The 26,225-nt window shown below is 37.1% G+C and overlaps 2 protein-coding genes across 12 annotated transcripts in view; one reads left to right on the top strand and one right to left on the bottom strand.

The window, feature by feature from the left end:
- Positions 1 to 315: 315 nt before the first annotated feature.
- Positions 316 to 23,921, top strand: RAB14 (RAB14, member RAS oncogene family). Of its 2 annotated transcripts, none has more exons than XM_010355364.2 (8): positions 316 to 564; positions 9,130 to 9,188; positions 10,317 to 10,370; positions 11,822 to 11,999; positions 15,870 to 15,936; positions 19,441 to 19,528; positions 20,188 to 20,218; positions 21,642 to 23,921. In XM_010355364.2, the coding sequence occupies exons 2-8, from the start codon at positions 9,137 to 9,139 to the stop codon at positions 21,817 to 21,819; spliced, it is 648 nt and encodes a 215-aa protein (XP_010353666.1). In that variant the 5' UTR covers positions 316 to 564; positions 9,130 to 9,136; the 3' UTR covers positions 21,820 to 23,921. The 2 variants fall into 2 exon arrangements, with proteins under 2 accessions (XP_010353666.1, XP_030775695.1); XM_030919835.1 differs by lacking the exon at positions 21,642 to 23,921 and adding an exon at positions 20,965 to 21,263 and having other exon boundaries at positions 321 to 564.
- Positions 23,922 to 25,615: 1,694 nt separating this feature from the next.
- Positions 25,616 to 26,225, bottom strand: part of CNTRL (centriolin) — a 97,333-nt gene continuing 96,723 nt past the window's right edge. For all 10 annotated transcript variants that reach the window (XM_030919817.1, XM_030919815.1, XM_030919821.1 and 7 more), the window contains one exon: positions 25,616 to 26,070. Coding sequence is in view for 2 of the 10 variants with exons in the window: in XM_030919822.1 (XP_030775682.1) it covers positions 26,047 to 26,070 (24 nt within the window). In the remaining 8 variants the exon portion in view is untranslated. The remainder of the gene's footprint in view (positions 26,071 to 26,225) is intronic.

Below are 26,225 nucleotides of genomic sequence, written 5' to 3'. Positions count from 1 at the left end.
AAGAGCGACAACCCTAGTTCCCCAAGACGCAGGCGCACCCCACCAGGTTCCACGCAGACCTTCGCAGTAGCTCCCCCAAGAGGCGAGGACACGCGACTGCGCTTGCGCACACGCGCTTTCCACCTTCCCTCCGGGCGTGAGCGCCGGTGGGGCGGGCCTCAGCGGCGGCGCGACAAGTCCAGAGGTGAGGGCTGAGGAAGGGGCGTGGCTAACGGGTTGGCCTCGGCCACCCTCTTCCGGGCTCCGCCAGCTGCGCGCGCATCTTCTCCCCCTTCTTTTGTGGTCCGGCCCATTGCGAGGGTGACAGGAAACCCTGTGCAGGGAGCGCCGCCATCTTGGACCAGCCCGAGGAAGATCCTGAGGGAACCACAGGAGCAGTCACCGCTGCCACCGCTACTGCCGCTACTGCCGCCGGCGCGTCTGCACCTCTCGGCCTGCCCGCGTACTTCCCGGGGCCTCGGCCGACCGCCCCCGCCCCCTCTCCCGCTGCGTCCGCACTCCTGTTCCTCGTCCTGACGCCCCCCTCCCGCCCGGAAAGCTGCCCAGCCACCAGCAACCCCCCAGGTAACCCGGGCCTTCCGCAGTGTCCGGCCGGCTGATGCCTCCTCGCGCCGGGCTCTTCAGAGGGGCGGGTGTGGCGACGGCGGAGACGGGGCTGCAGACGGGCGGCTCCCCGGGTCCAGGCCCCGTCAGGCCGCGGCGATCCCGGGGGTCGGCGGTGAGCGCCGCGGCGCCGGCCTGACAGGACCCCCGGGCGGGGGCGGAGGTGTCCCCTGCGCGGCTCCGGCCTGAGCCTCCTGCCCACCCCACCCCGCTGGGCGCTCCGAGGCGTGCAGGGAAGGGTGTGTTCCGGCCTCGCCTTCCCCGCCTTCTCGGCGCGGCTGGGCAGGACCGCATCTCCCGCAGGCCCGCCTCTCCTCGCCGCTGTTCTCCGCGGCCGCAGCCCGCCCCCGCAGGGTGTACCCACGCGTGCCGCGCCGCCCTGCAGCCCGAGAGCCCCAGACGTGGCGGTCCCGTCCCGTAGGCCGCGTCTGGCTCTGAGTACAAAGGCAGCTCTTCGCAGCCTCCTCGGCATCTCGGGGCAACTCCGTTGTCCTTGTCGATGTGGGGAGTCCGGCCCTGCAGCCGGGCCAGGGACGGGGTCTATGCGCCTGTGCTTGCGATGTCCTGGTTTTGGTGCGTTTCTATGAGACGCGTGGACAGCCTCTATGGCCCTGAAGCTACAGAGCATCTAGAAACAATGAAGAGAAAGTTGTGGCATTTCTAGAATCTAAGAGAAGACGACGGAACTGGAGTGTTTTAAGCGTTTTAACTGTGGGCCAGGTACATACTTAGGTGTCTTTGTACGTGTTTATCTTGTCCCGCGTAGTCCTCAGAGATAAGTTGTCTCCACTTTATAAGTGAGGAAACTGAGGCCTACAGTTGTGATGTGTGTCTGGCTGATGATGGTATATTACAAACTGGCTTCGGCTCACACTGTGGCTGGTGGTTTTTGTACTACACTCAAAAATTAGGCTACGGTTACAGGCATGACCATTTATAATGTAGTTACAACTTAATTCCTTTTTCACTGTGTTCGCATTGGATGACAGCTGATTACCCCTTTATGACCTAAAGTCCATAAAGTCAGCCACTACACTGGCAAATCCTCATGCTCACAAACCCCAAAGGAGAGATGCCAGGATTTCAATTTCGTGTATGAAGAAACGGGTTCCGAGAGGACAGGTGCCTTCCTAGTGACCCCACAGCAAGTGTCAGAGCCCAGATTTGAACTCTTGCAAAGTTTACTGCTCATTTCGTTACTATCCCAACTGCCTTTAAAAAATTCTTATATTTTTCTAAGGTAAATATTGTAGAGGAACCAGCTCTCTTTTATTTAGATTTGATTGTTGAGGATAAACTTGACCTTGCAGTAATCCAGCTCCTACCCCTTTATTCCCCACAAGCCTTTCCAAATTTTTTCTTCCAAGTTCTGTTTAGGCAGTTTTACTTGATCATGCCTAGAGGTATGTCGTGGTTGAGTTTTGGAGTCACACTGTCAAGGGTTCCCCCTCCATTACTGCCGCTTCCTAGTTAAGTGATCTTAAGCAAGTTACTTAACCTTTCAGACTCAGTGTCCTTATCTATAAAGGGGATAATTGAACCTGCATCTTAGAGTTGTTGCTAGGATTAAATGGGTTTTAAAGAAAGCCCTTAGCACGTTGCTTGGCATATAGTAAATCAGTGCCTGTAACAGTGCTAGGCACATAGTGGGTGTTTAATATCTTTTGAATGAATGAGAGAGGAGCATAGCTTTGGAGAGCTACGTGTAGAGTTAAACCTGGACCTTAATTCTAGCTCTCCATTTAGTAGTGCTATGACCACGGGTAGATCACTTTGGTTTCCTTATTTGTAAAATGAGTTTTTAGGATTAGAGTTTGTTTATAAAGTAGCTGGCATGTGTTAGGCCCTCAATAAATGGCAGTTATTGTAAAGACGTAAAACCTTAGATTATAATAGCTATTTAAAAATTCCTTGAAATTAAAGCTACATTTTAAAAAGTTGTTGCTTTTTTGTATTACAGTTAAACTTTATCATTGTTGCATACTTCAACTTTGCAACAGAATTTGGAGTGTTCATTTTTATCAATGTCAAATATCTTTGCATAGTCACAGTAAGATACTGTGCTAGTGGAGGAAACTTGATTAAGGTAAATAAAATGTTAAAACTCGGGCTATTGAGAGATGTTTCATGTTTTTTTAAAAAAGGCTTGAAACATTTTTATGTGGTTAAAAATGCCAGGCATGGCTAAAGACAGCAGTTTACAAATAGAAGCATTAGAGGTACTGTACTTTTAAGAAGCTTCATCTAGACAATTTTAAATATATACAAAATAAAGTAGCATACTGAGCATTCATATACCTATCAGCCAGTGTCAACAGTGATCAGTCTTGCTTCATCTATATACACTTGCCTCCTCCCTGCCAGATTATTTTGAAGCAAATCTCAGACACAGTATCAGTAGTAAAATTTTCACTATTAATCCTTTCAACTTTAGCAATAAGTGCAGGGTTTTTTTTTGGCTTTTTGGGTGTTAAGGGCTTTCTGTGAACAGAGGTTCAGTATTAGAATACTTTATTTTCTGTATATAGAAGATCATCAAAATTACTTCTCTTGCCACATTAAGCAATCCAGCTTTTTAAAATCATTATTTATATAAAAGTGACATTAAGTATATTGTCAAAAGTTAGGTTTGTTTTTTTTAAGTGGGTGGGCTCTTTGTACTACTGTTGAGGAAATTGACCACTCGTTTTTATTAGATTAGATTATTAGATTACAGAAGTTTTATCCACCTGACTGACAAATCAGATAGTAGTAGTCCATTTTAGTGGGCCTTTAGAGCAAGTCAGAATGCTTCTGTTCTTGAGTTCCACGAAGGCAGAGACAGTGTTGTCTTTTTTGATCATTGCTATCTTGCCAAAGCCTGGCACAGTGCTTTGTGCTTAGTAGATACTTAACAGATACTTTCATGTTGGAATCACAGAAGCAGTCCATCTCAGCTCTGGTATTTTTAACAAAACGTCATGCATGTTAAACAAACAAACAAACAAACAAAACTTATCAATGGAAATAAGGATAAGGATTAAATCACCTGGAATATTTAGTGGGTTGCTTTTCCCTTGTTATGTCTTGGATCAGCTATGTAAAAATTATGCAGTAACATCGTCGGTTCTAAGGAGTAGAATAGCTATGTAACAGTTTTTAAAATCAGAGGAAACAGTAAGTAGTTAAACTGTTAAAAAAAAAAAAAAAAACCCAAAAATATGCCCTCTACTATTGAGTATTGGTTTTTTTTTGTTTTGAGGCCAATCGTATTACTGGCTTCATAAGTTCCCCTTATTATCAGTAAATGTGGAAATAATGTTAGGAATGTTATGAGTGGAAGTTTTGTTTGTTTTTGTTTGGGTATTCTTTAACCTGTATTAAAATTACATAGAAAGTGCTTTTCACATATTTATTGGTAGAGAAAATTTTATTTTTAATTCATTGTAATAAGTCAGTGCAGGGATCTATAAAGAAAAGTTAATACTTTCTCTCTTCCCTTTTTCTCCTGTCCGTGTATTTTTCACAATTTGATTTGTATTTCATATTATATGAATATAGGGTTGAATGTGTGTGTGTGTGTGTGTGTGTGTGTTTGAAAGTGGGGTATGCTATTGCATAAAACTCTGCAACATGTGTTTTTTCACTTAGCAAAATCATGGAGGTATTTCCAGGTTAATGCATATTGATCAAAATGGTTTCTAAACTAGATGGATATTATTTTGTAGTACAGATGTACTTTATTCAGTCATTTCCTTGCTGATAGATTATTTCCAGTTTTTTGCTGTAAAAATGGTACATTAAATGTGCTAATACCTGTAGCCTTATGGACTGAAGCTTTTGTATATGTAGGATACTTCTAAATGGATATCTGGGCCAAAGGATGATTTGGATTATTGTTAAGATTTTTAAATATACTGATTACTTTCCAAAATGTTGGCACATTTCCACAAGCAGTATGTTTGGTAGTGTATACCTTCACATCTGTGCCTACACGTTTCAAAACTAGTCGTTTATATGTCTGTGTAATCTTAGAAAGGTGTTGATTCAGTAAATAGAAACCATGCATTCTATTTTTGTCACAATAATAATTAGTGTTTAATATGTGTTCAGTAATCATTTAGATCTAAATGTACTGACATGAAAATGTGTCTGTGATTTTGTTGAGTAGTTGAGTGAAAAAAATATGCAGAATTTCACAAGATGGCATACCCCATTTTAAAATATATTTTTCACCTTAACAGTGGTGAAAATGGTGGTAAAAAATGGTATGTTTTCACAGTGGTGAAACGGTATGTTTCCACAATGGCGAAAACTGGTAGTTGCATGTTCAGGAGATGAGGTTGAGAAATCCTTTATTAAAACAATATTAAGCGTATTAATATCTTTAAGGAGTCAGTTGAATACATGGCACAATTTTTAAGTGTTTACTATGCATTTAGTAAATATTTTTCTTGGCAGCAAGGGTAGTTTATAGCTAAATTTTACATGCACTAATATCCTTCCTCTTTCTCTGATTTTTATTTTATCAGTCTACCTGTCCATGCCTGAAATAAACTAATAATAACTTAGGGAAAATCATGGTCTTTGGAATCAGGCCTGGGTTCAATTTCTAGGTCTACCATTTACAAACTTTATAACACTGGCCAAATGAGTGAATTTCTCCAAACCTCTGTTTCTTTAATTTTTTGCATAGACATAATGATAATGACTCTGCAGAGTTGTGAGAATTAAGTAAGAATTATATAAGACAGTATAGGAAAAAGTAGCATAGATCATTACATGGTTTACTGTCAAGTGTTCTCAAGAAACTTTTTGTAAGTAGGTGAATTATAGTATTATAAATTAGTATTACTAGTATTACCATTCATTTATATCTATAAATTCTGACTGCAGTGCATCTTCTGAATGTAATTCACATATCTTATTCAGAATATTAAATTATAATTAAGCGAGTGAATACTGCAGAGCTATATGGTGCATCTCATAACCATGTGGAGGAGGCACGACGGTGGAGAGTGCAGGATGGTGTGGTGATTAAGAGGGGATCTCTGCAGTCAAAACAGTCCTAGGTTCAGTACAGACTTGGCTGTGTGACCTGGACATGTTACCTGCAGAGTCTGTTTCCTCATCTGTAAAATGAGGATAATAATTAACTATGTTACAGGATAGTAGTAAGGGTTAAATGAAATTGTATGTAAAATATTTAGCACATTGCCTGTCATATGTCAAGTACCCGATAAATAGTAACTAACAATTGTATTTATTAGTTTGCAAATTGTTGATTATGTATTAAATGCCTGTTGTGTAAATATGTAGTACTTTTTTCCTTTAAAGGCAATAAAGATCTTTTATTTACATATGAACTTGACTCAAATACTTTTTGTAAAATGTGGAATAAAGTGAATTTTAATTGTCCCGGTAGTTGTATACAAGTTATAGAATATTACCAAGATTAAAAAAAAAATTTATGGGGATTGTAATGTTAAGTGGGCTCATGTTTTCAGAGTTTGAACTAGATCAGCCTTTCATGTACTTTTTTTTAGACTTAAGAGTTCTGTAAGTAAAGCAAAAGCACTGTTAAATAATAGAGGAAGAACTTTTTTCCTGTCCAAAGTTAGGTAAAAATGTATTCCTCACCTTAACAATGGTATGTTTCATGTTCAAGAAATGAGACTGAGAAATCTTTTGTTAAAGCAACATTAAGCATATTTAGTATTTGAATATAATTCGACTGCAAATACTTTTGACTGAAATGTATTCATATCAGTCAACAATGGGAATATATGTAAACCTAGACAATATCTTCTTTTTTTTTTTTTTTTTTTTTTTTTTTGAGACAGAGTCTCGCTCTGTCGTCTGGGCTGGAGTGCAGTGGCCGGATCTCAGCTCACTGCAAGCTCCGCCTCCAGGTTTACGCCATTCTCCTGCCTCAGCCTCCCGAGTAGCTGGGACTACAGGCGCCCGCCACCTCGTCCGGCTAGATTTTTGTATTTTTAGTAGAGATGGGGTTTCACTGTGTTCACCAGGATGGTCTCAATCTCCTGACCTCGTGATCCGCCCTGTCTCGGCCTCCCAAAGTGCTGGGATTACAGGCTTGAGCCACCGCGCCCGGCCTAGAATAAGAAAGGGAAGACCTGTTGTGAGTGTTGATGGCTACAGTGTTAGATGTTTTCTGCCTTTGTTTACTGAAATTAGTAAGTTTGAGTAGTTTTCCTTTAATTCTGCTTGTATGGTTTTTATTTGTAATTTTTAAAGAAACAAGCAAGAAAAAGGTGTGGTGAGGTGAGACAGAGCCCTGGTATTCAATCTGAAATAGTGATCATTTCTTTTATTTGGAAATAGTTTCCACTATATGAATGTTTGTAATTTTAAGATACATTTTCAAAATTAGTTATCTCATATTTAATGAATGTGTGATAATTAGCAAGTACACAAATTAGTACAACTAAAATTGGGCCATAATTTTATGATTAGTCTTTAAAGCATTTGAAGTAGAAATTTGGGATTGTTAGAAGTCATAGCTTTAACATAAAATAGAAGGAGCAAAGTATGTACAGCTACAACCTTTAGTTCAAAGAGGGAAAGAAATTAGGAAAAATCAAGGAGAAGAGCACATGAGAGACAATAATTTGAAGGTGACTAAGTGATTACTTTTACCCAGGTTTGAAAGGGGAAAGAATTTAGAAGAATTAAAAATTGATTAGAAAGAAAGAGTCTGGGAAGAATTCAGGTTAAGAAGTTAATAATCTTTAAATAATTTTAATGTAAGAGATTATTTTTTCCCCTTATGTTTGGCATCTAATTGAGAAATCGGGTAAATAATCCAGGCCAATTTTAGTCTCAGGACCAAGTTCATTCTTAAAAGTTTTGAGTCCCTAGTGCCTGGAAAAGGGAATAAAGTTGTTGTAATGTTCAGAATCAGAGTTAGTCTAACTAGAAAAACTCTCTCTGCTGAAAGAACTGGTTATGGGAGTTTTCTGTGATGCAGGAGACTGATTATAAATGTGTTAGAACATGCCAAACTGGAATGGGTAGCAGGGCTTCTACTTTCACTAAAGGTAATACAGACAGCTAAGTGAGAAGACTGTAGTGTGTGGAAGTGATTAATACTTTACTGTAATTAACAACTTCCTCTTTCCTTATAATAATACACTTGTTTTAAATATATATTCTTTCTACAGGTTAAATGTTATTAATTATATAGAACTTTTGCTTGCAATATGGTACATAGTAAGATGATAATTTCAGTAAATAAAATTTTCCAGTCATATAAAATGTCTGGCTTGTGTAATGTGACATTGACAGAAACACTAAAAGCCAGGCTTAAAAATACTGTAAGTCAGACTTTTTAAAATGGGGTGAAATCTTTATTTGTATAAATAATTTTTGTCTTAAGCTGAAAGCTGGTTTGAGAATAAACTTTATTGAAAGTTATTCCTAGTTTTATAATTCACCCCCTTGTTTCTCTCTAGAACCTAGCACAATGTCTTACACATTCAGAGCATTCATTTAAAGTTTTTTGTTTTCTTTTCAAGTAGGAGAGAAATTAGAATTCTTTAGGTTAAGTCTATTTGAGGGCAAGAAATGGGCTGTGATCTTTTGAAATATCTTCTAATACACAAGCTTTCAAATTTCACAACCTTAAGTACAATTTTATGACATTATTTCTCTCAGTCCCTAGAATAGTAGATGGGAAGCACTTACTATGTTGTTAATCTGGCCGGGTGCAGTGGCTCATGCCTGTAATCCTAGCACTTTGGGAGACTGAGATGGGAGGATCGCTTAAGGCCAGGAGTTCAAGACCCAAGACCAGCCTGGTCAACATAGTGAGATGCTGTGTCTTCAAAAAGTGTGTGTGTGTGTGTGATAATCTGCAAGTCCTGTATTAGGTTGAGCCATATGAAAATGCCAATAAAATTGACTTGAAAAATCTAGGAAGAACAGTTTCATGTGATTCAGTCTAGTTCCAACATTGATTTGGAAATCATACCATTGCTCTTTGGATGCTCTGCTGTTGATTTAAAGTAGAGTAAAAAGTTGTTTTGTGTTTATAAATTAAGTGGTTCCTTTGTATACCATTCTGTTTAAAATCAGAGTTCTGAACAAGTAGATCATTAGTAACTTACTTGATCAGTTAACAGGGAAGGGGACTTTAAAGGGAGCGGAGGCTATTTATAGTGATGTTTAACTTAAATTTATAAAGATTTTTTTGTTTGAAAGTTTTTAGAGTAATACTTCTTACTGGATATTTTCTTCTTTTTTTAATTGTACTTTAAGTTCTAGTGGATATTTTCTTAAATGAAATATTGGTATAACTGGTTTCTCATATTTCTGTGGATAGCACATGAGAATGTGTAAGCATCATTCATCCAAGAGAATTTGTGTATTTGATCAATTTGTGAAATGCAATTTTATTCTGACTTACTGTAACTGACATTTGTTTGTATTCAGTGTCCTTTTCTACCTTTAAAGGATAGCAGTGATCTGTTTGAATTACTTGTATATGCTTTCCTTCTGAAGTAACAGAGATTTCTTTGTTTTTAGTGCCACCATGGCAACTGCACCATACAACTACTCTTACATCTTTAAATATATTATTATTGGTAAGTTTATTTAACTTACACTCTTGTTCCCAAAAGGTTAACTTACAAAATATTTATATGCTAATGCTTAAACAATACCGCTTCAGGAGTGACTGATTTTCTTACTGTAAAACTAAAGCTCCTTTTATGAGATTCATTTTTTGCATTAGCAGTGCAGCTTTTGCATTGTGGCCCTGGATATTTCTGTGGTACAGTGCTGGTGGGTACCTTGTGAAGTGATGTTCGTTGTTCTTGAGGGCTGCTTGAAAGCTTGTTGATGCTAGGAAGTATCAGTGTTTCAAGGAGTGCAGAACACTCCTAAAATACTGTGAAAGCGCTCAGATCCCCCTGGGTTTCCATTATAAGGAAAAAGTGATAGAGAATATTGTTTGATTCCAAATCAATTGTGTAATATACATAAAAAACTTTTTTCTTAATTGGTGTTTTTTTCTTAAGTTTCAAGAAGGTTTTGCTCAAATTAAGTCTTTAATGCTGTTTATCCAAACATAAAACTACATTTGAAAGTACAAGTTTTTCAATGAATTGTTCACATTAGAACAGTTTGCTTTCATGTTGAACTTAATGTGTCCTATAATGTTTCCTTCGTCAAGGGTTAACATTGCTATAGTACAGTCAGAGATGACATCTTTTCTCCTGGGGTTTTCATGTAATGCAAATTCTTTTCTTTCATAGAATAATACAAGAAGTATAAGACAGGGACCTAGTGAATCAAGCTTCCAGAACTCAGTTTGTTATTTCTGCTTGTTACATGCTACCCCATTTGTCACTTTTTGAAATCTTTTGCTTCTATGCTTGAGTTAAAGGAAACAACAACAACAACAAAAAAACCCATAAAATTTTGAAACAGCTCAAAGTAAAAAAATTCCATTAAAAAATAAGCACTTCCCAGCTGGTGGCTATTTATTAACAGTAATAATTTACAGCCGAATTCTGTCAGTGCTAAAGATTGGGAATAATATTCCATTTGTGTCTCACAGTGAAAACTTTCGAATCATTGTAAAGTAGGAAAATAAAAATTTGTGAAGTGTCCCAGAAACTTGTAATATGTTATATGGTAAGGAATATAGCAGTCGTTGCATAAAATTGAGAAATGTAATTGCCACCTGAAACTTCTTTTTTTTTAAACAGGGGACATGGGAGTAGGAAAATCTTGCTTGCTTCATCAATTTACAGAAAAAAAATGTAAGTTTAATACATGAGGTAAACATTAATAGTTTTCTTTATTGTCATGTTTCTACTTTTTAAAAAGTGTCATTTTCAGTGTACTTCATGCATTTAAATATAACCTTTCACTATATTTGTACTTTATTTTAAATGGGTACAGATAAAATGAAATATACCAGCATATTTTAGTGTTGATTTTTATACACATTATATATATATATAATCTGATTCACTTGTTTTGATTTCTTGATGTTAAAATAATTTTTAAAAAATACATACAGTAATGTCAAACAATCTTTTTATTCTCTGACTTTCTGTTAAGGAATTGATTGTCTTATGAGGAGAAATTTGCTGCTTGTATCATTTGTTAAATAACAGATTTGGAATACTTAAAATGGAATTCTTTCTACGCTCTTTTGGGTGATAGAAGAGACCAATTTGTTGTAACTGATAGCTAAATATAGTTGAAAGTGTTTCTGTATAGTTGAAATTATTTCTTTGACATTTTTGTGCTGCTTACCACAGAAGTTTGATGTAACATTTTATGAAGTGCCCAGCAGTCTGTGTCCTTATACTGGAGAATGGTGGGTTTAGGTTTTAAGTGGCCTCATTATAAGGAAAGGACTAATAAATTTGTTCATTGGCTTAGACATATATAACTTATTGTATAATAAGAAGTATATATTAGCCAGGTGTGGTGGCTCATGCCTGTAATCCCAGTAGTGCTTTGGGAGACTTATGTGGGAGGCTTGCTTGAGCCCAGAAGTTCGAGATTACAGTGAGCTATGCTTGTGCTACTGCACTCCAACATGAGTGACAGAGCAAGACCCTGTCTCTAAAATATATGTGCATATATATATATATATATATATATAACACATGCTGATTTTCTTTGAGACACTGATATTTTCTGGGATAAGAATCTGACTAACAACTCCTAGGGTCCCAAGACCATTGATTGATCTGTTATAGATAATGGTTGTAAGAAGGCTAAATGGTATAATGTTGATACTGTGAAGAATTAATTAAAATCCTTACTTTTACTTAACAGATTATTTTAGTCGAGGGGTCAGCAAACTGGCCAGTGGGGCAAATCCAGTCACTGCCTGTTTTTGTGAATAAAATTTATTGGAATACAACCATGCCTGTTTTACATATTGTCTCTGGCTGCTTTTATGTCTCGGTGGCAGAATTGAGTAGTTTATGACAAAGACCTTTTGACCTGCAAAACTTAAAATATTTTCTGCTTGGTCCTTTCTAGAAGTTTGCTGACCCCGATTCTAGTACAGTCACATTTCCCTGACTTCTTACTTCTGGATATTTGTTAATTTTTTTTTCCAGTGGTAGCTTTAGTCTATTTATAGCCTGTAAGTATTAGTAAGCCATTTGTTTATTTAGTGGATTTTCCCCCCAGGCTTAATTTGAAGTTTTCTGAAAATTGGGCTATTACTTTTTTTCCTCCTTAACAGTTATGGCTGATTGTCCTCACACAATTGGTGTTGAATTTGGTACAAGAATAATCGAAGTTAGTGGCCAAAAAATAAAACTGCAGATTTGGGATACGGCAGGACAGGAGCGATTTAGGGCTGTTACACGGAGCTACTACAGAGGAGCTGCAGGAGCTCTTATGGTCTATGATATCACTAGGTAAGAGATAATTTTTTCAACCTTCATACGGGGAAAATAAATCTACTTTGGGCATTTAAAAAAATTGACTTAGGCATTTTTTAAAATTTGTAATTGTATGACTGTAATTGAACTTACTTGTTTCTTATGGTTTCTTAAGTTGCCATGTAAAACTTGATATAACACATTGATATTTTCTGAAAGTTTTTATGACTGAAGAAAAATTTAGGGAGATATCGGGTGAAGCTAATAGAAGAATACAGTTCTGAAAAGCAACTTCAGTTGAATGATTTGAGGAGAAATAATATTTTATATAAAATGTTCTTTTAAGTAGAAAGCAAACAACTCACTCTTGGGACTTACTCTATTTAGTCTCTAGTGTTAAAGTTTACACCTCTCAAAACAAGGCCAAGCAAAGAGTTTTGCTAATCCAGCATGGGGGATTATAAAAAATTTTATGCTTGCATCTGAAGGTGTTTATTTATTTACTTACTTTTTTTTTCTCTTAAAATGGATAGAAATGACTTCAAATACTACATGCAGTAGGTTTAAATTTATTTCAACATGACTGTTTCTGGAATTCCAAAGCATTTGATGTAAAGTGATAAAACTACTGTACGTAAAGGTTTGACTTTGGAGAACATGGAAAACTGTGCCACTTGATTAGACCCTGCACTGTTTGTCTACTGTAAGTTAGAAAATGAACTAGATCACCTTTCATGTTGATGTAAAGCGCCAGTCAATAGCAGTGTGACTCTGTTTCTTGGGGGTAAAGATGCGTGAGTGGGACCAAGTGATAATTAGATTTTAAAGCATATTTCCTTTTGGAAAATGTTTTATACGGTTTCCTCTTGATGTGTCATAATGCTCATTAGCATATTAAGACTCCGGAAAGTTCTGCAGTAAGAAATTCTTTGCTGTATGACTTTATTTAATTTGGTGTTTCTTAAGCTTATTTTATTGAGGAGCACTCTTTGGGAAATGCTGCCTTAGAATAAAGATATTGACTAATTATAATTATAGTGCCTAAAGTTTCAGTAAATTCCAGAATTAGGTGGCCTCAGAGCAAAACAGAGGGAAATAAGCCTTAATGCTCTTCATTAGAGCCAGGCAATCAGTGATATGATCAAGAGTATTATGGGAAGGCTATTAATAAACCTGGCCGCCTACACAGAACTGTCTGATTTTATGAGGAGTGCATTTCTGAAGACTTCACATAATTAAAAACTCAATAAAATTTAAATATGATGATGTGTGCTAAGAATATTGTTTTTGCTTTTAAGCATATCTTTTAAGCATAGTTAATACTTTTGGTAAAATCTGTGTCTATTCAAGTCATCAAAAAAAGTACTTCAACTGGGAACAGCCAGAATGTGCATCAGCCGATGAATGGATAAACACTATGTGGTAGATCCATACAATGAAATGTTACTCAGCTATGAGGGAGAAGGAAGGACTGTTACATGCCACAACATAGATGAAACTTGAAAACATCATGCTAAGTGGAAGAAAACAGACACTAAGAGACACATATTGTATGATTTCATTTGTGAAATATCCAGAATTTATATTCTGGTAAATTTATAGAGAAAGAAAGGGGATTGCCAGAGGATGGGGAGTGAGTGACTTCTAAGTGGGTTCCGAGTCTCTCTTTGGGGTGATGAAAATGTTCTAGAATTAGATAGTGGTGATCAGTGCACAACTTTGTAACTACCCTTAAAACAACTAAATTACGTACTTTAAAAGGATAAGCTTTATGATGTGTTCATTATATTGTAATAAAAACTGTTACTGGAAAAGAGTACCCCAGGCTTTAGTCAGGTGCTAAAGTGATACTTCATAGTGACTTCGATGTTGCAGTCATGACAGTGAATTTTTTTCTATTACTCTGACATTTTACAAACGTAAAAGTTCCTTTTTATTTTTGTCATTAACTCTCGTTGTTACAGGGTACTTTTCTAAATTGATAGCGTAGCCTATTGTGACAGTTGTTTTGCCATAACATTTTTTTTTTTTTTTTTTTGAAACGGAGTCTCGCTCTGTCGCCCAGGCTGGAGTGCAGTGGCCGGATCTCAGCTCACTGAGAGCTCCGCCTCCCAGGTTTACGCCATTCTCCTGCCTCAGCCTCCCGAGTAGCTGGGACTACAGGTGCCTGCCACCTCACCCGGCTAGTTTTTGTATTTTTTAGTAGAGACGGGGTTTCACTGTGTTCGCCAGGATGGTCTCGATCTCCTGACCTCGTGATCCGCCCGTCTCGGCCTCCTAAAGTGCTGGGATTACAGGCTTGGCTCAACACTGCGCCTGGCCTGCCATAACATTTTGACATATCTAGCATGTTAGCACTTTTTTAGCACTTGTACCACCAATTAATATTTGAATAATATTTATTTATGGATTTAAAATTATAATAGTGAATTTTAAATTAATAACAATTACCAGAATCATTGGCAGAAGTTATGGTACATGTAAGTAATATGGTTTATATGATCTTGGTACTAGGCTTTTCTGTGTACTTCACTCTCCCTGCCAGCTTTGAAATTTTAAAATTCATCAAAATCAGTAGAAATGTTCGGACTTGTTTAAGGTTTATGCATGAAGTAGTAAAACGTACCTGTTGTGTAAAGTCAAGGTATGCCAGTAATACAAATATCAAACACAGATAAGGCTTGTGCTTTTTAAAAATGACATTTTATCATTGTTTACTTAGAAAACTCTAAAATATTGGGGGGAAAGGAGCTATTTTGATATATATGACTTTTTTGACATCTAAGTGGTAATTCATGAGTAATATGATTAGCACAATAAAAATATGAGTAAGGATTTCTCAGTTCTCATTGGGAAAGAACTATATACTTTGAATAACAAATTATCTGTGAAAACTGGCAGCTAGAGATCATGGAATATATTCACAGGACTAAACTAGAAACACTTGAAGGACATGTGGTATTTGTAAAAGAGTTCTAGGCCTGGTTTTGACACCAGTTAAGTCTTTATGGGCTTCCATTTCCTCACATGTTAAACGAGTAAGATAGACTTATATTCTGTGAGTCTATAAATCAGAAACATTTTTAACCTCAAAAATTTTATTATCTTTGACCCCTTTGGTAGGTTCTACTGTGTATAATATTACAAATATTTGGGTTTGTTTACCATCTTAGAGCTTACTTGGCTAATGCAAATGAACCTATGAGTTTTTAAACTCTTGCTTGGAGAAAGTAGAAAAATAGGACAGTTAAAGAATTCCAGAATGATTTAGCTGCCTGGTAAGAGTACAAAGTTAGGATGAACTTTTTCACTGATATCTGCGGACTTGAATTCTTGTCAATGTATAAATGTCTTCAAAGTCAATTTTATGCTATTATGGTTAGCTTGCTCTTTAAATTATTAAGGAAAGGTGAATTGTATGCCAGCTTATAATAGTGTGACTTGGTTTTTAATGAAATTAAAATTTAAAGACAAGCAAAAATGTCTTCCATTAAATGTGTCATGGTTAGGCATTTTGATACAACTTTGTCTCTGCTTTGTGATTGAAAATCTGTATGATTTCAAAGTAATTTTGAGTTTTGACTCCACATTGGCATTTCCATCAGTTTACTGTGTTGTTCCTTGCTTGCTTATTGGTCTGTTTACAGTATGCGTTTAGGACTAAATAATTGACTCCTGACCTGTAATTATCAAAGTTGTTGGATATTGAGTTATTTATTTAAAAATAATAGGTTTGCCTAGATTTTTGAAAAGTATGCTGTTGTATTTCACAACTACTGTTCTGAGTAACTGGTCAAAGCAAAATTATTTTAGGATATATTGATTAAAGTATGTATTTTAAATATTTGTTGAATTTTTTTCCTTTAATTATATGGCAGTCACAAATTTAAACTTTTATTTTTGCAGAAGAAGTACATATAACCACTTAAGCAGCTGGTTGACAGATGCAAGGAATCTCACCAATCCAAATACTGTAAGTTAAATGGCATCTTAATACACAGAAAACGTAAGAACTAAGCTAACCCAAAAAGGGAAGCCATTTACTAGTGAGATTTTTGTCTTCAAGTAGTCGAAGAAAATGTAACAGTTGTTTTTCAGTTCTAATTAAACCTGGTTTTGCATTTTATTATACCTAGGTTTTTTGTTCATGTTTGTCGTTACAATTATGAATGTAGTGGTGATCTCATGTGAAGACTGAAATCTGAAATTATGATGTTAAAAGGGATCTGCATTAATTTCATAAAACTTCAGCATTGGAGGAAACTGGGCAAAATGTAGAAGAGATCTTTCCTTACGACTTCTTACAACTGCATGTGAATCTGCGTTACCTCAATAAAAATTTCAACTAGAGGAGGAGAATTAAGAATGAAAATTTCAGTCAAAAATAAAAAGGATTCTATATATGTTAAAACATTAGCTTCTTAACCAGACTGAGATTATATTTATTGAGATTTTTAAAGGCCAGTCACCATGCTAGACTCTGCAGTATACAAAGATAAACATGGATCCTTGGTCCCGAAGAGCTTATAGTCTAGCAGGGAGAGAACTAGCAGGTATGCAGGTAACTGTGCTGCAAAGTAGATTGAAGCATGAATTAGAAATAGAGGGACTAGCACAGTGCTGGGGAGCCTAGGATGATCAGTGCTGTCTGGAGAGAAAGCAGCTTTACAGAGGAATGGTGTTTGAGCTGGTCCTTGAGGGGTGAGTAAAGTTTCAGTAGATATTGTTGAGGGTATGCCAGGAACAATGTGAAGAAAGACGCACTGAGCTGTGACTGAGTTTCTCAGGAACAAGGCTTGTGTCTCTCTTGGCTTTCCCCAACACTTGGTAGAGAGGCCTGATTCAAGAACTATGTCATCAGTAGTAAGATTAGCTTTTATCAGGAAACGGTGGTTTAATCATACTGAGAGTCAGTTAACATTGTTCGCCTATCATGCTAGGGACTGTGCCTGAAACTTTCATTTCCATTATCACATTAAACCCAAGGTTTACATACACACCTATAGAAGGGTGTTCATAGCAGCTTTATTGCAGTAGCCCAAAACTGGAAACCTAGGTGTTTCCCAACCTGGTCATTGACAGGTGAATGGTTAAACAGTTCAGAACATCTCTATAGTGGAATACTACTAAGCTGTACATAGGAATGAATTCTTTATATATGCAGCAATTGAGCTGGGTCTCAAGGGCATCATGCCCGGTAAAAAAGCCAGTCTCAGAAGTTTATATACTGTATAATTTCATTTAGAAAACATTCTCAAAATGACAAAATTGTAGAGATGGAGAATAGATTAGTGATTGCCAGGGGTTAGCAAAGGGAGTGGAGGGTGGTAGTGGTGTGACGACATAGAGGGCAGCACAAAAGCAGTTTCTTTGTAGTGATGGAACAGTTCTGTATCCTGACAGTGATGATGGAGATCTGTACCTGAGATAAAATTATATAGAACTACCTGTGTACGAATGCACATGTGCCTGAGAATGTGTAAAAACTGAAATCTGAATAAGGGCTGGGGATTGTACCAATGTCAGTTTCCTGGTTTTGAGAGTGTATTATAGTTACGTAACATCCTACCATTAGGGAAGTTTGGTGAAGGGTACACAGGACCTCAGTTATTTTTTGTAAGCCTCTGTGAGTCTATAGCTATTTCAAGTAAAATATTAAAAACAAAACTCATTGTAGAAGGCCCATGGAGGAGTATAATAAAATTAACCTTCTCGCCCTGTGTCCTTCCTGCCTCATTTATGTGCTTTGAAATAGAACCAGATCAGGAGAAAAAAAATTTCTCGAGTTTTTCTTAAGTGCTCCATTTTCTATAAAATTGCCCTTGATTTCTGTGTAGAAGTTGTGTTCTCTACCATTTTGTGGGCATGTTTTGTATCTCTATAATTAGCATGCCACTTTACGTCTTCCCTTTCAGGGAGATAAGAAGCCTTATTTGGAGATTCAGAGAGAATCAGGAGCGGGGCAGTATTTCTTGTTTTGAGTACCTATCTTACAATGAGTACCCTGTGCTCATCATTGTGGCTTTACCGGACTTGATTTTTTATAAATTGATTTACTTTTTAAGTATCATTATTTTATTATTTTAAAAGACTAATGGATAGTGTATGACAGTTTCCTCCCCATCACAGTGGGCACTTTGTTCACACTGTTTAAAGAATGCTCACTTTTGTTGTACACTTAACTGTCCTTGCATAAGGTTTACATTCAGATCAAAATGATGATTTGGTTTATGGACACATATTTTTGAAAGTGGAAGAGCCAGGAACTGTAATTTCACATAAAAAAAAATTAATGGCTGAAGTGCCTTTTAGTTGAAACCATCCATTCCTAAAGTGTTCATATCTAGATTACTATATGTGTTTGGAAGGGGGAAGAAGGGAGGGATTTTACTAACTGGTGTCAAATAAGCTTATAAATGTACAAAGACAGTTTATCCATAACCTGCTCTCGCCACCCCTGATAAAGGCCAAAGCCCTTTGCTATTCTCCAAGGGTACGTATTTTCTTCTTACAACTTTGCAGAGCTGCCTTTAACTTTGGCTTAACTTCATATGAGTGGTTCCAAGGTGGATATAGGTAGGTGGGTGCTATTTTTGCCTTGGATTTGAACTTACTGCATACATGCCCCAAACCCCTACCCTCAGCTCACCCTTGTGTATACACATAGACGTCTCTTATCAGTTACTGTTAACTATAAACTCAGTCCTATCTAGGGATAATGTGGGGTAGGATAGTATTTGTCTCAAGATCACAGTTTGGGTTTCTACCTGAGATCTAATGTCCTCCTACCACTGACTCACTGAGTGACCTTCAGCAAGTCCTTTTGCCTTGAGCTTTAATTTCCTTACTGGTAGCCTAAAGGATTGTACCTAGTGGCTTTCAAACTTTTTGAGGATCTCAGAACTGTTTGAATATCTGATGGAAGCCATGAACCTGCTCCTCTAGGACATGCCCACAATTACAGTATTTACAGTATTTCATGGTATTTGCAGATCCTTTGGAGCTTGTCCATGAACCCTTAGTAATCTTACTCAGATACATCATAATCTTTGGACTAGACCAGGTGTCACCAAAGTATGTATGGCCTATGGGCCACATTCAGCCCACAGCCTGTTTCTGACTGGCTTGTGAACTAAAGATGGTTTTTAGATTTTTAAAGGGTTGTTAAAAACAACAACAAAAAAATAGCCCAGCAAAGAACATGTAACAGAGACCATATGAGGCTCACAAACCTGAAGAATATACTATTTATTCTTTACAGAAAGTTTGTCAACCCCTGGCCTAGATCATTGCTAAGGTCCTTTGTAGTAATGACTTCATGAATCTGTAGCCCTGTCTAGTGGGTAATTGCTAGTACTTGGTTTTCTTTTTAGGCCCAGTTATTTTTTCTATCAAGATTTTTGGATTTCAGAATTTGCATGGTTGGTTTAAATTACTGCTTTTGTTATAAGGTGTCTTTCTTTTGATCACAAATTAGGTAATAATTCTCATAGGAAATAAAGCGGATTTGGAGGCACAGAGAGATGTTACATATGAAGAAGCCAAACAGTTTGCTGAAGAAAACGGTGGGTTTCTTTAAGACTTAATGGTCACAGTTGGGAGAATTATTAAGGAAAGGTGGGATTTTGATACTGCAGATTGACAGGTTTTTTTTTGTTGTTTTTTTAATGCAGACTCAGAAATCTCAAGAATGAGGAAGTAACAAAATGTGTTTCTATTTCTGTGAGATTTATGTTGCAGCAGTACAGTTATTTAGTGACAAATATAAAGATGCTCTCCACCTCAAACTTACATACTTTTTCATAAAATACTATGGGAAGAGTACTAAAAACTGATGGGAAACTTTTTCAGATGTTACTAAAGAAATGCACTTGTGGGCCAAGCACGGTGGCTCACTCCTGTAATCCCAGCACTTTGGGAGGCCGAGGCAGGTAGATCATGAGGTCAGGAGATTGAGACCATGCTGGCTAACACAGTGGAACTCCATCTCTGCTAAAAGTACAAAAAAAATTAGCCGGGCGTGGTGGCGGGCACCTGTAGTCCCAGCTACTTGGGAGGTTGAGGCAAGAGAATGGGGTGAACCCAGGAGGCGGAGCTTGCAGTGAGCTGAGATCGCACCACTGCACTCCAGCATGGGCGACAGAGCAAGACTCCGTCTCATAAAAAAAGGAAATGCACTTGTGAGTTTGAAGTGTCCTAATTATAGTCTGAATTTTATTTTTAGGCTTATTGTTCCTTGAAGCGAGTGCAAAAACGTAAGTATGACCAAAATATAGATACTTCAATTATATTCAAGTTTCTCAAAGTAGAACCGTATATATGAAAAGTATATAATGTATATACACATATAAAGTACTATATATAAATGTGTAATGCTTACTGCAGGAAGAACAGCAAACATCTCTCTGCTTCCTTTTTTACATTTCAAAATAATATGAATTTTTGTTACCTAAAAGATTGTACCTTGATTATGCCTGTTGGTAACCCAGGTTAATAAAATGGAACTTTGTTTACATTTCAGAAGTGTTTGACTTTTCACAAATGAATGGAACTTTGTTTACATTTCAGAAGTGTTTGACTTTTCACAAATGACAGTGTTTGACTTTTCACAAATGACAGTGTTTGACTTTTCACAAGTGAGGTTGAGTTTGGCATCTCAGACTTAAGCTTGGTCAATTTAATTTTCTGATCACGTTAAAAAGCATGATTTAAGGGGTAGTGTCTACTCAGAAGAGTAGTGAACATTTTCTAATTGTTCTTCCATGTCTGCTTTGAACTGTGTGGCACTCCCATCATTGTTCTTCATTTATTAGGTTAAAAATTTCTTGTGGTGAGAGGCTAACCTGTTTTTGTTTAGTCTCAGCTGTGCTGTTAGTCCAGAGAAAACTGAATGGAGGTGTTAACGTGGCTAAGCATGATTATGTCACCATCACCCGATTAAAAACAGCTCAGTTCATGCTTGGCTGAGCAGACCATATTATTCTTGGACTTCTGATTTCAGCATGTTTGGAGAAATTTCATTTCTGTTTGGAGTATCCTGTTACCACAGAAATGACCTATCTCAGTACTGCATCATGGTGTGTATTAACATACAGTATTTTAATGATTGCATATAACACATGTAGTTGTCCAAATACGATTTGTGGAAAGGGCTTTCGGTACATGTATGTATGTATGCTTTCCACAGAAAATAGTTTTCCGGCTGGGCGTGGTGGCTAACACCTGTAATCCCAGCACTTTGGGAAGCCAAGGCAGGCAGATCATGAGGTCAGGCGATCGAGACCATCCTGGCCAACATAGTGAAACATTGTCTCTACTAAAAATACAAAAATTAGCTGGGCGTGGTGGTGCGCGCCTGTGGTCCCAGCTACTCGGGTGGCTGAAGCAGGAGAATCACTTGAACCCGGCAGGCAGAGGTTGCAGTGAGCTGAAATCACACCACTGCACTCCAGTCTGGTGACACAGACTCTGTCTCAAAAAAAAAAAAAAAGAAAAGGAAAAGAAAATAGTTTTCCATGTTCTCTTAGCTCAGTGTTCTGGTAATCTCTTATTAGATGACAGTGGTTAAGTTGAAGAAATCATGGCAGTTAACTAAAGATTAACAAAAGGTCAGTATATAATGTCTTAGCTTTTGTAGAAAACTGTGGTTCTCCAATAAAGTTATCAATTGCCTCTTAGGGGAGAGAATGTAGAAGATGCCTTCCTTGAGGCTGCCAAGAAAATATATCAGAACATTCAGGATGGAAGCTTGGATCTGAATGCTGCTGAGTCTGGTGTACAACACAAACCTTCAGCCCCGCAGGGAGGCCGGCTAACCAGTGAACCCCAACCCCAGAGAGAAGGCTGTGGCTGCTAGTGACCTCTTTGCCGTGGCCCCTCATTTGACCTTTCACCTCTGTCTGTTGAAAGCAGTACTTTTTACTGCCTCATTGTCTTCTGTACATCTTACTGGGTTTAATTAAAAAAAAAGAAAAAACAAAAATCTGTTGTAAAAACAGTTTAACACAATACTAAACTGCTAAACAACTAGATGTAATCAGGTTATCAAAAGCAAGTAGAGTAATAAATCTCGCCTGCATGGTAAATCTAGACTTTTTTTCCCCCTTGTCCTCGTGATAAGTATGTCACCAATATATGATTTAAACTGAGCACTGATGCTGGACTTCATGATTTTTACCCTCCCTCTTTGGCAAGGCTTTGTCTCACTGTACGGTTTAATTTGATGATATCATAAGCCTTTCTACCCATCCTTAACTGTTCAAGTATGTCTGTCATAACCAATAAGTTTATTGCTGTGAAATGACTTCTGATGGTAGAGAAGGAGTTCTATAACTGCTTTTGTTTTGTTTTGGATAAATTTCCTGTTGTGTGGGTGGCATTTTTCTTGACGAGGTTTGCTCTGTCTTAGCCTCGCACAGGGAAAATATCCATTTATCTTCTCTCTCGTGCTTAATAGCTTTATCTTTTTTTATACCATTTTATCCTTTTCTCTTTAACAGAAAGTAAATATGTATAAAATTTGAAGGAATCGAACTAACAATACATTCTGTGTATATTATTTTAATGAAGAAAATAAATTGATTACTGGCATTGGAACAGTATAAAATACCAGTTTGTACAGTATGACCTATATGTGACCATGTTACTCCCTTCCATTTCACACAAAGAAATAGACACACTGCAGTTCACAAGTAGTACTGGCTCCACCCCTTGGTGCTGGCAGTGTTTGGGGACATTATGCTGGAAAAAGCTCCTAGCATCAGAGGATTAACACTAGCAGATTCTGTTCCATCTTTGCACTGTTGCTTACCTGCTGATTTTCTTAACTGTTCTTGTGCAATCGACAATGTGCTAACCTGCTTTTCTCTTTTTGTAAACGTTTTTGCATTACAGGCTGCATTCTTGCCTTACTGTATAGGAAAAGAAAAAAGGCTGGGTTTATTATTGCACATTTTAAGCTTTTATACCTTTATCTTCTTGGAATGGTCAGATTCTGAACTGGACAGTCAGAACCACAGGTCTGCTGTTAAGGGATTTTAAATTGTGCATTTTTAACACTACAGTGAAGTAAGATATCCCTGTGTTCATAGTATGAGGGGCTGTTTTATGTCATGTTGGCATAAATTGTTTCATAAAAGGGAAAGTGTTTCTAAAGGTGTTTCAGTGCTTGTGCTGATACAAAGTAAGTTATTACTTTGCACTAGGTGGTTTGGCCACTGAATTAATACTGTATAGCAAGAGAAACAATCTTATTTCTTTGTACAACAAACATGTTTAAGTTCTTCATTTCTGTTGATTTTTCTTACTGTGTTTATGATTCAGTGGCTGGGAATTGAGAGTTTATTTGAAGTAGAGTAAGTAACACCTCAGCGCACTATAGAAAATGCACTCAGCTCAACTGCTGTGTTTAAAATACACATTTTAAATCCCCCTTTACAGACACTAACATAAAAGTACATCTTTTTGGGTTGTAAACATGTGGTAGTACCAGAGTATTGTATAGTCAATGTTAAATAAAAGCCAAAACTGGAATGTGCAGAAAATAGGCTTTGGTTAATTTGTGGATTCATTTTTATTTTTGTCTTTGTTTAACTTTTTAAAAAATAAGATTTCTGGAGTAGATTGGTATGTTCTGTTAAAGACTTACAGTGATCCATTTTGCTTACACTGTTGCATCACAAGGGATTCACCCAGGGACCATGACCTGCTGGTGTGTGTGTATATTTACAAAAACAAAACAAACAAACCACCCATTGGGATATAAGGTGGCAATCACAAACGAAAGACTGTGGCTTGTTGAGGTGCAATACCCTGACTCCCAAAGTTAGTTACAGTGGGTTTTATTGTTTTTGTGACCGAAGGATTTATTTAGACTGCTGTACTCTTCATTTGATGTAACAAAATGCTATTAATCTAAATATTTGTAAATAAAGTACCTGTATCTAGATTAAATTAAAATTGGTTGCATTATTTTCTGAACTCTCTAATAGGGTTTCTTTTCTTCAGGTGAACAATTTGATGTGTCATCAGTTTTTATTGAAGCACTGTCCGTATTCATTGTATAAAGAGAGGTCTACATATGTAGCATATAAAACCACATCACTAAGTAATAGAGCCACAGTTTTATTCTTGTGTTTGCATCACCCTTGAAATGTTTTCAGTCAACCATTTTCAGTGTAAGATCAGCACATTTGCTGGCTGATGCTGTTCTCCTTTGACTGTACTGGGAGCCAGATTCTATCATACGCATGTGTAATCCCATGTAATAAACTTGGGTGCTCACAAATAGAGCAGACTGTCATATTGTAACATGTGTGTGCCAGACACTGGGCAGTACACTTTGGAAAGAATGTGAAATCCTTTTAATTTTTAATCCATAGCTTACTGCTTGTGCAGTCACCTGCTTCTCGAGGTTACTCATTGCCCTTGGACCTGTGAGGAGGCCCTCAGATTAGTGATTGGTGCTTGGTACTATTTACGCTTAAATAGATGTTTCAGTACAATGTTCAAGTCTTTTTTTTATGGATAATAAAGTGTTTGTTTGATGGAGTAATTTTTTTTTTTTTTTTTTTGGTTGGTGGTGTACACGTAATAGAGGTAGTACAATTTCTTTGGAAAGATGTCTTTTGAAGCCAGATGTTAATGTTCATACATTACCTCCCTTCTCAAATTCCATAAGACAATAGTTTTGGGGAACTTTTTTGCCCAGGTGTCTGCTGTTTTAAGTGTGATTTTAAAAACATGAGTGGTTCAGTTCATTCCCTTAAACAGAAGAAAAGACCAAATAATTACTTTCCATTCCTCTTCATGTGGGAGTATAGGGTTCATGTGGCATTTTAAAGAAAAGAAGAAAATTTATCCTCATTCAACATAGGCCCAGAAAATTGTGTCCCAGAAGGATGTCAATAATTGTGATTAGGCCAGGCCTTTTAGCATTTTGCTAAGACTTGAAACAAAAAATGTAAATACAAAAGAAATCAAGTTTTGTTTTGAAAGTAGATGCCTTCTAGAACTTACTGTGTATTAATAAATTGTCACTTTCATTGTCTTTATTGTAACTCCATTGATGCCGTATCTTAACAGTCCACTTCTAGCCAAATAACTGTTTTGGAATAAAAACCTTGGTGGTGAGGGATTACTGCACTGTGCTGTTCTGTATTATAGTAACATGGTAATATGCCTGTTGTGACTCAAAAGCTGTCTAGTGATCTAGAAAAGAGTTCCCGAGAATATTTTAAAACTTACTACATATTTCCCCCTTGGGAATAATTATGCCAGACTGTGAGAGTAGTTGCTATTCTAGTTTTTAAAGAAATGTACACATCATGGAGTTGAGCTGTTAATTATGGTAGTTCAAAATTTTTAAAGGCAACACAATTTGAATTTATCACTGGGTCATACTCTCCAAGGTACAACATTTTCCTGATTCTCCACCAAAGAATATGTTGGCTGAGGAAAGGCATCTGAAGCATAATAGTTTTATAATTGATGTATTTCCAAATGATGAAACCTTCATTGATAAGTATAATGTACTTCAGCCTCCAGGTAAAAGAAAACCACCTGAAAGCTTGCTTACTTGGAATTAAGGTAAAAACTTGACAGCTTTTCCATAGAATTACCTGTGAAGTGTAACGTCAGCAGACAGACCCAAGTTGATTGTTATCTTTTATTTTCATATGAAAAATAGATTTCAAGCAAAATTCAAAAATAACTCGACACTATAAATAAAGAGGGCCTTAAGTACATTCTTTTTGTTAATAAAATTTACCAGTTTGTAGGTTCAGCTATGCAGTTAAAATCACTGGTTTAAAAAAAAAAAAAAGTTACAAAGATACAAACAAAAAGGCTCAGCCACATGGTTTAAATTCCCATATGCAACTATTCCCATATGTACTATGTACAAGTTATTTATAAAAACATTGGCATTAATGGTACAGGCAAAATAAACTACAGTGGAGTTTCAGAATCTTACTTAGTTCACTGGATCTTGATTAAAAAAAAAAAACAAGTGACATTCCAATTATGAAGTCAGTGAGGTAGTGGAGGTGCTTTCCTTGAATATATTTACACAAGACAGTATTCCTCATCTGGCTGAGGCATTCTTTTCCTACAATAAGACAGAAGGAAGGATAAATCAAATTTCTGAAACAGTAAAAACAGTCTTAACTAAGTGATGGCATGATGGCTTATAGGTAAATTACGTATTTTGAGTACCTCTTTGTAAAAATGTCTTAAGATGAACCAGTGTACAAAATTCTGAGA

This window comes from Rhinopithecus roxellana, chromosome 16 (assembly GCF_007565055.1).
Source record: "Rhinopithecus roxellana isolate Shanxi Qingling chromosome 16, ASM756505v1, whole genome shotgun sequence".
In the NCBI taxonomy this organism is placed as follows: domain Eukaryota; kingdom Metazoa; phylum Chordata; class Mammalia; order Primates; family Cercopithecidae; genus Rhinopithecus; species Rhinopithecus roxellana.
Note: the sequence above shows the minus strand (reverse complement) of the source record. Positions and strands in the feature narration are given on the sequence as shown.

Excerpts from the sequence above, each read along its gene's own strand:
- RAB14 (XM_010355364.2), top strand. The coding sequence starts at position 9,137 with ATGGCAACTGCACCATACAACTACTCTTACATCTTTAAATATATTATT. Across the intron at positions 10,371-11,821 it reads TCAATTTACAGAAAAAAAAT|TTATGGCTGATTGTCCTCAC; the intron begins GTAAGTTTAATA and ends CCTCCTTAACAG. Across the intron at positions 19,529-20,187 it reads ACAGTTTGCTGAAGAAAACG|GCTTATTGTTCCTTGAAGCG; the intron begins GTGGGTTTCTTT and ends TTTTATTTTTAG.